At 36.1% G+C, this 14,697-nt stretch overlaps 1 protein-coding gene across 2 annotated transcripts in view; it reads left to right on the plus strand.

The window, feature by feature from the left end:
• MARCHF1 (membrane associated ring-CH-type finger 1) overlaps positions 1 to 14,697 on the plus strand; it is a 96,281-nt gene that overhangs the window by 47,918 nt on the left and 33,666 nt on the right. Inside the window, exons 2-4 of one of the 2 annotated variants that reach the window (XM_086464419.1) lie at positions 312 to 362; positions 13,296 to 13,375; positions 13,656 to 14,396. In XM_086464419.1, the coding sequence (XP_086320545.1) occupies positions 312 to 362; positions 13,296 to 13,375; positions 13,656 to 14,396 (872 nt within the window). The remainder of the gene's footprint in view (positions 1 to 311; positions 363 to 13,295; positions 13,376 to 13,655; positions 14,397 to 14,697) is intronic. The other variant, XM_009960948.1, reaches the window with a different exon arrangement.

Below are 14,697 nucleotides of genomic sequence, written 5' to 3' on the forward strand. Positions count from 1 at the left end.
ATTAATCTTTCACTCAAAATGTTGTTGAAAAACCCTGCAAAATGAACCAACAGTAATTAAGTGCTAACATTAATTTCTTACAGAACTTTTTTCAACTTAACAGAATGAATTTTTTTCAAATTTCTGGTGTAATTTGCATGAATGTGATGGTTTATTTGTAGAGCTGTCTTCCATTGTACAGTCAGTAGCCAAACTGAAGAAAAATAGAGAAAGAGAAACTCTGTACACTCATAATCACAAAAAGAGTACAACTTCTTCTTAGGTGGAGTCCAAATGACATAACTTTTTTCAACTTTTATTTTGTTTTCCAGAATGACAAATCCCCAGGGCGTTCCACAAGTCGTTCAAGCAACATTTCAAAGGTATGTGAAATCTGTTTCCTTTGTATAGAATTTAAAGAAAACAGAGTTTAACAAATGCAACACAGTACTTTACTCCTTTTAACCATATATCATATTCTGATGTTTTCTTTATAGACTTTAAGTTTTTGTTGCCTACCATTATGGCTGCCATGTAAACTGTGTCTTAAAGTATAAATATACAATTAGTCATTACAGTAATATGTGTAGTAATTAAATAACAGTCGCCCTTTTTTCACCTGCTTTCCACAACTACCTAATGTTACATTAACGCTTTGGCTTAAGATGGAATTACTGCCCTACCCAAATAATAACAGCTGTAATGTGTAAAGCTATGAATGTGTGATCATTTCGGACTGAATTCTGAATTCTTTTTGCAGGCATTTATGGTTCACTGAAGCCAGGACTTTATATCTAGATGCTTTTTTGTTTCTAGGAAATGGAGACGGGAAACTTTAGGAAGGGGCAAAATGTGATTTGTGCTGGAGTTCTTTGTTTTTAACCCCCCTCTTTTCTGTATTTTTGGTTCAGATGTGGCTGAAATCTATGCACAAAAGCCAGGATATACAGGAGGTAAAAAATAAAATGCAGTAATTGTTTGAATCCCAGCCTAAACCTCTGCCATGTGTTATGTTCGTATCTAAAGATTAAGTATTTTGCATCCAGTGCAAGCACAGTACACTTAAGCCTCTTCCCCACAATATTATTGTCTATGGGGTACACACTGTAAAACTTTTCTTCTCAGAGCCATAAAAAACTCGAGACCTGTGATTTTTTAATTAAAAAGCCTAGTTGTATATTAGGTTCTACTCTTTTACATTAAGAAGGAAAAAAAAAAAAAGGGAAAAACGTGTAGAACATATCAGCCTGTTGTAGGATATGTCTGAATCTCTTCTTGACTTGCTGCCTATTTTTAAAAAGTACATAGTTAAATACTTACAAGCTTCATCACAGTGAATTATATGTATTATTTTCACTAAGAGTTTTAAACATATGTCTATAGTTATAATTACTCTAAATATGTTGATTTGATATTTTTTTCTTCTTTTTTTAAGTCAGTTGTGTGGGTTACACTGTGACAAAGCATAAATAATACGTTCACTGATAGGAGAAACATAGCAGTGACTAACATTTATTTTGAAGTAATTTCTGCGGAAATCTGTATGGATACTTATTACAAAGGGATACTTGCACCTTTTTAAGTAGCGAATTGAAAAGCAAGGTTTTCAGGCATGCACTTAATCTTTTTCTGATGTATAGCATCATTCATTCTTTTGGATCAATTTTTCTATGTGAAGCAACCTGCCAGTGAAGCTTTTCAAATGCTGAAAGACACGTGATTTAGAAATCCAGTTTCCAGCTGTCTGATTCAAAATGCTTTTTTTGTAAAACAGGAGGTTATATACATCAAAAACACCTGACTTCTCAGGTTAATATCACATGGCACAAAGTAATAGTAACAAATATTGCATCTCAAGACAAGATTGGAAGTTTCTAGTTGATGTAAACTACATACCAAAGGCAAGAATTGAGTTCTGTGCAGTGTTGGATCTTGTACACAATGAAAATTTCAGTTGACATAAAAATTAAGAAATATATATATAAAAAAATATAAATTACAATAATCAAAACATTGTCTTTTACTGTTTCATTTGCCTGTATGAATAAGCTAAAAAAGGGTGAAATAGAGAATTACATTTTAATCATTACTGTATGCCACCCTTGGTTGTATACGGAGCTCCTGCCCCAGAGCAGACTAGATGTTCCCTGATATCACTGGATTTTGTACCACCCCATTTGTGAAATGGAATATAGCAAAGATTCTGCAAATAGAGATTCATATTTCATAATGCTCTTAAGTTGTGTATTCAGAGAGAACACCTGAGGTTTTCAGTATATGCTTGGGCAATTTTGCATACTAGGTACATTGTCTCTGAATTACATGGTATTACAGATTAAACTGAATTGTTGAACACTGCATATGTCTTATCTAGACATAATGAGAAGGAATCGCTTTGATTTGTTTGTTATTTACCTGATACTAATTAGCATGTACCTATTCAATCTGTTTTAAAATCAAGCATTCCCTAGAAGCATGGATGGGAAATCAGCACCTCAATTTTACCATTCACTTTTGCTGTCCATTGAGAGCATAGAAATTTAGCATGTTGCAAAGACTTTTCTTATCTTGCATATAAGTTTCTGGTAAGGATTTCATTAATAAACTATTTTAGGCAAATGAAAGGATGAAACTTAAAATATTTGGATATGATTTCAACACAATTATTTGTATAGTCTACTGTAATACATGTTAATAAGCAAAAACAGTGGCTGGCCAATATGTTTCTCTAAATGTACTATCATAAAATCAAGGCAACTGGAATATTTACAAATTATTTTCATGTAACTATAAAATTATGTAGCTGTCCTTGTGAAAGTTCGTGGGGTTTTTTTGTTTGGTTGGGGTTTTTTTTACGTGTATAATGGAGTATTTCGTCAATATGGCAGGATTAAGGCGAAATCCTGCATTTTCATTCTGTTAACCTGATTCAGTGCTGAATCAATATTTGTGGGCAAGAGTACACGAACAGTGAAAACTAAGTGTAATTTGGCTATAGCTCCCACTGCCCCTTATCCCCATAAGACACTGTGCTTTACCCCTCCTGCCCTTGGACCTCCTGTGCCATGCCTGCACCATTTTGGTTGGTGGGTAGGAGGGAGAGAGAGCATTTGCTGAAACTAATTTGCTGATTCATCTCTGTTGTTTTTCAGCTTGTTACGGTGACCTTAAATGCCCCATTTGTGGGGTAATCACTGAGTTAATTGCAGGTTTTTTGAAAGTAATATCGCATAATTTTGTACTGTCGCTCTTCCATACTCTGCCCAATTCTGTCTGCCTGTTTCCTGGTACTCCTGACTGACAGTCAGCTGTGGCTTTCTCCAGTGAATATCCACCTGGGACATTGGTTCATTTGCTTCAGTCTATACATCAGTAAAACTGCCTTGGAACTCCAGGAGCAATTACTTCAGTTGGTTTTCCAAGCAGAGACAATTAGGAAAATCATTTCTGCTGCACTTCTGGTAATAACCTAGGTTTTTCCTGTAGAATCAATAAATTAATAAACAGGTCTTCTTACCTTCTGCCCTGCTAGCATTGTGAGTAAAAAAACATATCTGGGACCTATCTGTATTTCATATTATGTCATGGTGACAAAGTAGAGCCCTAGTTACTAACTATGGCTTTCAAAACCTCTCTATTGTAAAACATATACAGAAAAACATGGAAGTATTGAAAACGTGAGTTATGAACCAGCCTTGCTGTTTTAAATTTTTTTAATATTTTTTTTAATCCTTAGACTTTCCCTGACACTCATTTCCCATGGTGCTGGTAGCAGAGGCAACTTTATTATTCTTTGTAAGAGATAGTCTTGTGTAGTGTTCTGGATTTCAGAGTTAGAGTTGTCTTATCTAGGTGCATTTAAAATCTAAGTAAATTAAAAGCTTGACCTTGTTCATTACCTATTTGCCACTGCTTAGTTCTATGCACTGTGTCTCTTCCTGAATATGCGTATAATTTAAGAGGAAAGCTAGTCTGAGAAGGATCTGGTGGATTAATCTCTTTCTGTTGTGGTTAACTAGTGGAACAAATCTTGTGTCTGAATTACAGTTTGTAAGGTTATGCTTATATGTGTTTCTGAGGCTGCGTGGTTATGTAAAAATGCTTTCTGGAAGAAATGTTTCTAACACATTGTAATTATCTTTCTGCATGTTAATTATAATTCAAGAGCTCCTTAGAGAAGGATGCTCTCTCAGCAGTAAGATTTTAAATTCTCTGATGGGAACTTTGGGCTTATTTTTCAGTGCAGAGAAACTCAAGCTTGGAGCAAATTGCCTGATTTTTGTTTTGGCTCAATTGCTTCTCAAAAGCCTGGAGCAGGTGTTAGAACACTTTTTATTTACAAGTCTCTGAAGCATCTATCTAATAAAACTCTGTTGAGTTACATCAGGAAGAAGTGAGGTGATTGTTTTGCAATATTCTGTGTGATAATATTCATTGGTCTAATTTAGAATATGAAAAACAACAGAGAAACGAAAGAAGAAAAGAACTGATTTTGCTATATGTATATGCAATTTCTATATTGATTTCTTATGTCAGGTTGGGTTCCCCTCAGTAAGATACAAACAAGAACTAAAAGGCACCAGCCTGTCAAGGTAGTGCCCACTGAAGTTTTAGATGAAAACTTTATTGTTGCCAATTTATTGATTGTTGATTTGAGCTACTTTGTGATTTTGAAATAGATTTCACAAGCTGAGTATCAATATGTGTGATATGTAACATTATATTTTATCCGTGTGAATTACAAATTTTCATTTAATCTCCTCCATTAAAATTGGATGTTCTTTCACATGCATTTTGATATTCTCTAACTTTTCATCCTCTCTCAATATGAGGTGAATGCATGAAGTGTCCTCTATCACACTTTGGGTTATTCACCCAACTTGAAGCAGAACTCGCACACTATGCATTTTTTTTTAGTGGGTAAACATACCACCATGTCTTTGGCAGTGATACCAGCAGAGAATGCATAGTATCTTCTGTCTGAATTACTGTAAGCACAAATTATAGGTTTTATGATGGAAAAGGCATAAAGGAACTTAACTGTTCTTTTCAAAGAAGTTCGTGTCATGAACTCTGATAGCCTGAAAGAGGATTGCAGCACCTCCAAGATACCTGTTGCATGACTGAATCCTAAAAAGCAACTGTGTGACCCGTTGCATTTTGCTATAGGGGACTGCACTGCTACAAGTTGATTGACATTTATTATTCTTACTGTTCTTTGCCAATTTCACGCTAATCATAAATGACAATTCTATTCTAGATGGGTGATTGTTTGGGTTTTTTTCAAGAAATCATGTAGCTCCAGCTTTTCCAAGCACAGCTTCTAGATTACCGTAGTGAGCAACTAAGAGAAAACTTAGAGCTTTCAAAGAAGAATATAAACCAAGAAAAAAAAAAAGACCTTGCTCTTGTAAAGTGTAAAATGTCAGCCTTCAAAACTGCTGTTACAGTGAATAATACCATGTATACAAAACTGGCATTGAAATATGAGTGTAAATGTTATGTTAGTCATCTAAATGATTCTTCTTGCTCATAAACAATATCATTAATATCAAAGTTGAAGAATAACCTGGCACTTAACTCTCATTTACTGTAAAAAACAACAGCACAAAGTAAATAACTTAGTGAAATATTTTGTTCATCAAAACATAAAGCAGCAAAAGGCAAAAAACTAGAACTAGGTACAATGGCGTAATAAGTATTGCTGCACATTTTTTTTCCTCTTAGATATAAATGTTTGATTTCTTTGTCTAGAGAATACTTTGTGGCTTGTCCACACAATTATTCTTTATTTAAAATAACAAAAGGCATGACTGCAGAATTTACCAAAGTCTGCCTGAAATTCAAACTTCTGAATAAAATTGCATTAAATACATCTCAGTTCCAGGGAACAACCATTAGAAAATAATACATTTTCAGTTTATTCTTAGGTACTCTTGACCTGTTTTAAACCTGTGTTCTGATAAGAGCGAATACATACAACAGTACGATTAAATGTATACAATTATACATTCAAATATACAGATTCTATTTTACTAAATCACGGTTCTTACCAACAGTGTATTTTGAGTATACCTAAATGTGCCACATTGACACATCCAGACAAAATTGCATACATGTTTGAAATGTGTTACGTACCAAAAAACTTTTTGTGTTTATACAAGTTTACTTTCTATGTGATGCCTATATATAATTTCAATTTCTGGAAGACATTGTGTTATCACAGATTTCAGTCTTATTCTATGGTATGCAATACCATACAGGAGAAGTAGCTTTGATTTATTTTTTTTTTTCAGTAAACATGGTATGCAAGTTATTACATATGCGTATTGTTTAATTTTCAACGAGAATTATGATCTGTAACACACACGCTCCATATGTACTCCTGGAAATTTTTGTTTGGCATTTATTTTTTCACCATGGGACTCAGAAGCACATTTCAGGTCTTTGTCCTAAAAAAAATTCAATTAAGCAAACTTTATTTCTACAGAGATACAACATTATTTTTTGCTGCAACCTGAACTTTATTGCACTTCATAAAGATATGGTGTCTCCTGTTTTTTATAATGATGCATTGTCAGGGTTTCACTGTCTTTTGGCTTAGTCATTTCAATATTCTTTCTAAGGCTCTTTTGCTCTAGTACATTTAGGTTTCTCTCTTCCTTAGGGCTGGAATAAATAGATGTCAAATACACACCAGAGTAGAGTTGTTCAAACATAATAATTATATCCTCACAGATGGGAATTTATCCAGCCTGTCTCCTACATAGCCCATCAGACCAAAGAATACAGTGAATGCGTGTACTCACGTACATAGGCACTTGTGGGAGAATGTCAGGAGTGTCACGTGATTGAAAGCTGTTTAGTATATAGAAATATTTTGCAGCTTTAAGTCTTGCAGATAGAGGGATATGTGGAAACAGATGCCCTCTTTGGAAGAGAAAGTCTAAATTATGTTCTCTGAATACTGATACTGACTACCTTTAGAACTGAAGTACTGCAGTCTAGTAACAAAGAAGACAATGCATGTTTTGTGCTTCACCTTTCTTACCGGCTAAATTTGCATTTGGCTCCTTCCAGACAGTCAAAAGCTGCTGGTCTCATGGCTCTGCACCTTTTGTGTAAAGGACATCCTTTGTTTCAATTGCCTACATCAGTGTGGTTTTTTTCTAAGAACTACAAAACATTTTTATTAAGAAAGTTATAATGCCTAGAAAGACTGATCCCTGAAGAGAATCATGAATCAAAAATACTGAATTGCTGCAGTACAAAACTTTTGCAAACTATAATCCATCTGATAATTCATAGCTTATCTAGCAGTGCCTCTACATCTATAGAAAGTGGATTTTTGAGTAGAACCTTTACCTTTAAAATAAAGATTAACATAGATCAGTAAGACAGGAGGAAAGAAATTAAAAAGCTTATTGAATCTATAAGTCAAAGTTGTAATTGCTTTTGTTGGTTTATTTGTTTAAATAGTAGGATAGATTTGCCACTTGCAATTTTGATTTTACTTTGATGGAAGGTAAACCTGCTTTAGCGATTTAGATTTCAAACCATTTTATAACAGGATCATACCGACTTTCAAAGGTGCTGAATGGTATTGTTCAGCAGAATCATAAAGATATTTCCTCTCCTTCCTTCTATGTTACTTTTTCTTTATTCCTTCTCTTCAGAGGCAGGTGGAAGGAGGACAGGAGAAAAAGAAAAGGTTTGGGGAAGAAATGTGCAAGGAATAATTTACCAAAAAAAATTCTGTGAAAGAAAGTGTAACAAAAATTGAGTTACCAATTAATTTAATGGTTGCTGTAAAGCCATCAGTCATGCTAGAACAACTTTGAAATCTGAGCACAAAGCAGAAACTCCATGATAAAGAACCAAAAAAAGAAAAGAAAAAAAAAAAACCCAAACCAAAACCAAGAAACCCCTGTCCCCTAAACCCATGTGCATAAGTTCCAGTTGCCGTCAAGGCACACTTTGTAAGATACACATGGCTTGGGTCATTTCCACCATGTTTTTGGTCTTTTTAGATCTGAGAAATTATCCAAATAATAGTTTATAAAGATGGATGTTTTCCATAAAAAGTTGCCTTGCTTACAAAGCAGAAATTTTCAGATGAAAATACACAGACTGGATCTCCTGCTGAGCTTATTGTCATGCAAACTGCTCTGATATTCTAAGGTATCCATTCCTTGGTTTGCCATTATTTTAATAGGATAGAATTTCAGCTTTTTAGCTGTATTGGCTGGTGGGATCTGGAGGATTCTGTGATGCATCACTGCTATAAAGCACAATTAGTGGGAGAATAAAAGCGTTAGTCATATTCCCTGTCTGCCCTATCATCCCTCAATTTTCTGCAACTTTCTACTTAAGCAGTGTTGTAAGCTGAGCAGCTTTTGGAAATGCTTCTGGTCTTTCCTATTCAGAACTGAGGCATTAGAGGATTCATTAGCTTTTCTGGTGATATCTGTGAAATCTGGTGACCTGTTATATCAGCTGTCCGTTATATCTGATTTGTTATTTTGAAACTTAACACCATTCCTATATGAATGCATTGCACTTCTGGAATGTGTTTTTACTCAGCTTTTCAGTTAGGTCAAAGTAAGGCCCTTCTCTTCTCTTAAGAGCATGACTTGGCTCATGTTCTTGGACTAGTTTCAACATCCAGTGTTAAGCAATAGATGGTCAGTGAGAACTCTCATTTTTTGTTCTAATCTGGAAAGTTCTATCAGGTCCTGAACACCAAAGTAAAGGCAATCCTGATTTGAAATTCTTATAGTTCTCATCAGTTAAACTTCATTCTGTCCCCCATTTCTGTCTTTGCTGCAGTCTTTTAACACAGACACATGTGTGTGATATTGAAGTCCCCTTGTGTCAGATAAATGGTTATCATCTTGCTTGTCCTGAAAACTCTGTGTTTACCATTATTCTGTTTGAAAAGCATACTATTGACTCCTGTTGATCATATTAAAAATAATTGTAGATAAGTGCCCTGTCATGTCTGTTAATTGAATTGCATATCCTTGACAAGAGAGTTCATCTAAACTGGCCAAGACAGCAGAAGGTGGTGACTGGGGAATCTCTCTCTACTAACAACTTTTTTGAAATGCTAAACCTTATCAGCTGGAGTTGTCATTCTCCCTCAAACATCTTCCTTGTCTTGATGGCATAGAGAAATCATCTGCCTTGCTTCTAAATGAATTGTCGGACAACTTTATTTTGGATTACCACATTTAATTATGCTGTTGATATAATTTGCTATGATAAAATTAGTACAGTGCTTGTTTAGTTTTCCCATTCCAATGAGCTGTACAATATAGCTGTCTGAAGTAGACATTTGTTCAAGAAATACTATTTTTAAAAAAATTCATTATTCTGCGTGCCAAGTGGAACTGGAGTCCACAGCATCAGTCTATTCAAGAAATACAGTATCTCAAAATATTCAGTGTACTAAATTGCAATATAGCAATGAAATGGCAATTATGGCAGTAAGATCTGTGTTCTTGAGACTGTTTCCAACACCTGTTGCATATACATTCCCTTAAGAGCTGGACTAATATAATGTCAGCAGAATATATTCAAATGGTTGTGTTTTAGTATGTCAGATATGCCTTTAAAATAAACTTGATGCCATTTAAAAGATTTTGTATTTTGTTGCTAAAACTAGCAGTAAAGATGATTAAAAATAAAAGAAAGCTTATAATATGAGAGGGGATGATTGTTCAATGATGTGTTTTGTGGGAGTACAGTATTGCAGAGACTCCAAGATAGCACAGCTGAATGAATGTGGAACTTGTGCAGGGCACCAGGTTCAGCAGCCTGCTTTGCCACTCAGAGGAAGCAAAACACTGAACTGATATAACTGTATCCCTTCTAGGATGTAATCTGGAACACATGGCTGTTTGCTGGGCTCTGTATATACACCAACTGACTAAATGCTACTTTAGGTATCTTCACTGTGAGGCTGGACTTAAGAGAATATGCTGCTTTTTTTTTTTTTTTTTTTTTTTTCCTATTGAGTGTGGGATTGTATAGCTTGTAGAGGAGACGGCTAAGAGAGAATATCACTGAAAGAACAGAGGTAAGCCCAGAGACGATTTTGGCAGCAGAAAGTGGATGCAGTTCATGTTGTCAGAACATGGGTAGGGTGAAAAGCAAAAGGCTCTTGGGGTAAAGGTCTGGAATGGGCTTCCAGCTGAGTTGGCATTTACAAGTTTTTAAAAACAGCTTGGCTAGCTGTGAATGATTACATTCATATGCTATGTGGTAGCAGACACAGACCTGACATTAACAGGTCTTTCCACTCCTATTTAACTTACAGAGCTAAGACTGGAATTATGTACAAAATAAGGCTTTCCAGTACCTGTGAGGTCTATAACTGAACATCAGATAATGGATATCAGAAACACTAACTATCTTGGTTTTAGAAATCATCCCATCAGTTCATTTCATTTCCCCAACATTGGACACTTTTAAGATTCTCCTGGACAGGGTGTTGGGCCGTCTTGTCTGGACCGTGCTTTTGCCAAGAAAGGTTGGACCAGATGATCCTTGAGGTCCCTTCTGTAGTTTTACCATTAAAAGCTATTTTGAAGTGGATTTGTATTTAGAAGTTGTGGAAACCTATTGAATGAAACTGGCTCGCAGATAAGAATCTGAATTATCTTGTGTATAACTTGGCATATTGGAGTTTTCTTGCTTTGTTTTTCAAGACAAGTGGTGCACAGGCTTTTTGGCTTCCCAGGTGTCGTTTACTCCAATAGGGATTAGACAAAAAAGCAAAAAGCACTTTCTTTAAAGAATTTGATGTAAATTATTTTAGAAGAAAATAAACTTTCCTCTGAGTTATATGAAACTAAACATAACATCATTATGCCAGTGCAGGTGAACTAGAAAGTAAATTTGACTGAGCAGGGCTGAAACAGTCCAGACCTCTTTACAGCTGAGAGTGAAATGTAAGATATAAGCAATCAAACTGGTAATGTAATTTTTATTTTAAAATAATTAAATTTCCACCTGTCTCCAGTCCCAAATAAGAAGTGTAAAAGCTTTGCAAGGAATTTGTTTTAATTTTTGGCTTGATTCAAGACCTCTTAAGAATGGTCTAGCTGACTTGCTGCTTTGGTAGCTGCTGAAAGTTTCTTGAATTTGTGCAGACCTACTGTACAGTTACTGGGCCAGCTTAGCAATTCTCCTTATCCCTTCAAAGGGTAATGCTTGTGGCAAGGTGATACAAAACCTATATTTACAGCATGAGGATGACCTGACCACCACTTAAGAGCAAGCCAAACCCCTGTAATACACAGATCCTGAAAGAAGCCATGGTAACAGCCCTGCAGCTGTGAGGGGAAAAAAAGAAGTGGAAACCAGTCATGAGGGAAGAATTCAGGAGTCCATACTCAACTTTAGGGCTGGATTTCTTCAGCAGTCCTTCACCTGGGATTTAGTCTGGAGGGATGTTTTTTCACACAGCAGCAGCGTGTAGCCCAACGGCTGTCTCTGGTGCTGATGTCTACGTCTTTCCTCATTAAGTAGCTTAAGGTATGCCTAATCACGTAAAACTAATCATAGAGGCTGAGGTGGAAAAAAATTCTATGTCCAACCATACATATACCGTCTGTTTCTATTATGTGTGTAAGAACAATTCATATTCCTTCACATTATGTGTAATTGAAATCTTACTTTTGTAGAAAAAGAGATATGAAATACAAACAATTTTTCTCACTGATACTCGTCCTTTTTTTTTCCAGTATTAGACTGCATGTAGACTCACAAATGCTCCTTCTCTGCCTGGTGGACCCAGGCATTGAAAAAACATTTGAACATGAGGATTGTGCCCAAATGCTTTATCGACTTAATTTCTCATGTTGGCTTAGTTTTCGTATCTCTGAGTTTCATTTTGTGGAACTAGTAGTAAAGTATTAGTAATATTTTTGGTGTTTGATATTATTCAAGAGTTAAAAAGGGTTACTTGAATTCCAAAAGCTAGAAGATTATTTTCATGTAAAAGCACTGATCTTGAGTCTCAGCTAGTATCCCTTTAAAAGCAAAAATGTGCATGGTGGTGACTGATGTTTCCAAAAGATCTATGCATGAAATATAACGGCTATTAAGAACCTTGAATAGAAGTGAAGTGTCAGGAGGTACTTGCTGTTTTTATTTATCTTTGTTTGTACTATTAATTTTCAAACTGACACCACAAAAATGACTGTGAAAGGTGAGCTAGAAATAATTTTAGTTATGGACTCTATGTGTGACTGACTTTGATTTGCTAGTAAAAAGGCTTGGGATGATAGCCTTTACATCTTTGTATTATTTTTACTTTGTACTCTTGCTTAACAGTCATTCTTCCCTTGCATCTGGTGCATGATCTTGTGGAACTCTTAGGCTTATAGTATTTGGTCTCTATTTGGTAGTGGTGCTCACAATGGGATAGGGTTGCATACTAAAAGCTAATGCCCTTATCAGCTAAAGGAAGGTCATAGCCTTAAGAATGAGTTGTATTGAACCCTCTTCCCACAATACTGTACCTCGTGAGTGATCCTGAAGAATCACAAAGCCTTGGGTTTAAATTTGGTTTCTATATAGCTATGCTGCCAGTAGACTGTAAGGCAGATTGAAATGGTTTGCTGTTAACACCATCAAAATATGTTTTCGGTGGAAGTATTGAGCAACTAAGTCTGCAATTTGTAGCAACAACCTTATGAGCAAAATGTCACATACTAAACATGTTTTATATCTCTCCTGCTGTTTGAGAATGTGATCAGCTCTGTAGAAATGCAGCCTGCTCTTTGGTCTTCTCAGGCTCATCAGTTTAACATTTTTCAGCTCTTCTAAGATCTGATTGCCTTGAAAACCTTTTAAAACACACTTTAATTTTGTCGCTGTTCTGTCAGTCCACTCAACATAGGTTAGCTTTGTGCTCTTCAACGCTCAGCATAATGTAAATGCACTTCACTCCATTTTGAAAGGAATCATCATGGTTGTTTGATTGCATGAAATAAAAACAGCATCCTTTCCCATCAGACATTTACAGTAGATCAGAGCCAGAATGAAACTTCAAATGTTGAAAGCTGCTTCCTCAAACAGTAACAAAAAGCAAATGAGAGCTGAAATGCTTCAGTCATATTTAGTTCCACAAATAGGTTTTGCTTTTGGTCAGGCTTCCTGTATTTTGTGAGCTTGCATGTGTTAAACAGTGCGCTATGAACAGCAGCAACAGTTACTTTAATTTTGTAATCATGTGGCAAAGCAATAAAATATCTGCAATGTATTTCATGGACAAAGATTCCAAACTGTCTAACTTCTTTCAACAGGCAAGCAGTCCTACAATAGGAACAGCTCCCAGGAGTCAGTCACGGTTGTCTGTCTGCCCTTCCACTCAGGACATTTGTAGGTAGGTGCTGTGAAAAATATACTCTAATCTGTCTGATACTTGTTAGTTGTTTTTGTTAAATAATATGTAGCTCTTGCTTCTGCTTAACACTATTCATAATTTACATAGACTTTAGTTTTCTTTTGATCTCTCTTTGTTTATGTTCTGGTTTTTGCCTTTCAGTCTCATGTTTTTTTCTATTAAAATTCATGTTCTCATTTTCATCCTTTTTTTCTGATTTCTTTCTTTCCACCCACCCTTACCATTTCCATCCCTTTCCTTTGCTTACTGCTTTGTCTAGATCTACTGCCTTGCATGATTTGTCAGAAGATGAGCTTGAACATGCAACCCCTGTCATGGTGCTGACCCCTTCTAATAGGGAGTCTGGTAAGAAACAAGTAAAACGAAGGTTTAGGCGGAAAAGAGAGACTGGAGACAATGGTGAGCATACAGAAAAGCAAGGAAAGGGGAAAGACTGTAAATTACATCCTGGGCCTGCGAGATCCAGCTGGAATGCATCTGATTCATCATCGTCTTCAGATGAGAGTCAGTGGGCTCAGGCTAGGAGGAGAGCAAGAGAAAAGGCCAGAATGCCCAGGAGAGGGAGAAGGAACAATAGATCATGCAGTAACCAGGATGGGTCCTCAAACATTAATGCTGTTGAACTTGTCACCTTGGGGACAATGGGGAAAAAGAAGCAAGAGGTGTCTGATCCTGAGAATCCTGCTTTAAATCACCGCCGAAGAAGGATTCCAAGGCTTAAGGAATCACAGTCTTCAGCATCATCTCAGGAAGCAAGGATGTCCTCAAGAAAAAGTGGAAAAAGCAAAGGAAAAAGCTACTGCAGAGATCACCAGCCCACATCTTTCCTTAGACACAATAAAGATGCAAAGGACTGCTTTGCAGAGGCAGGCTCTGGCAGTGATGCTCTGGCAGTCCCAGATAACAGAGCACCTGCTGGGGCAGGGCCCAGTGTGACTGATGCTGTTCAGAAGCCTCCAGTGTTGTATGATGACTGGTCTGATGATTTAGAAGTATGCAGGTTAGTCCCTAATAAGAAAGATTTAACATTCTTAAAAGAAATTTCTCACTGCTATGGGATGAATGCTTTTCTATAGACTGCTTTCTGTCACTTTTTCTCAGTAGTAAACTGCTACATAGGCCGTAAGAAATAACCAAAAAATCTTTGCTACAAAGAAGTTAGTGTATCTCAATCTGAAGGTATACTTCTCTTAGTCAAAAACAGTAGTCCTGAAGGGAACCAAATGTTTTTATTTGCTCCATTTTTCTACATGAAGATGGACATGCTGTGTCCTCTGGTATAGTATTACTATGTTTTAAAT

The sequence above is a fragment of the Leptosomus discolor genome, chromosome 4, assembly GCF_034619465.1.
Source record: "Leptosomus discolor isolate bLepDis1 chromosome 4, bLepDis1.hap2, whole genome shotgun sequence".
In the NCBI taxonomy this organism is placed as follows: domain Eukaryota; kingdom Metazoa; phylum Chordata; class Aves; order Leptosomiformes; family Leptosomidae; genus Leptosomus; species Leptosomus discolor.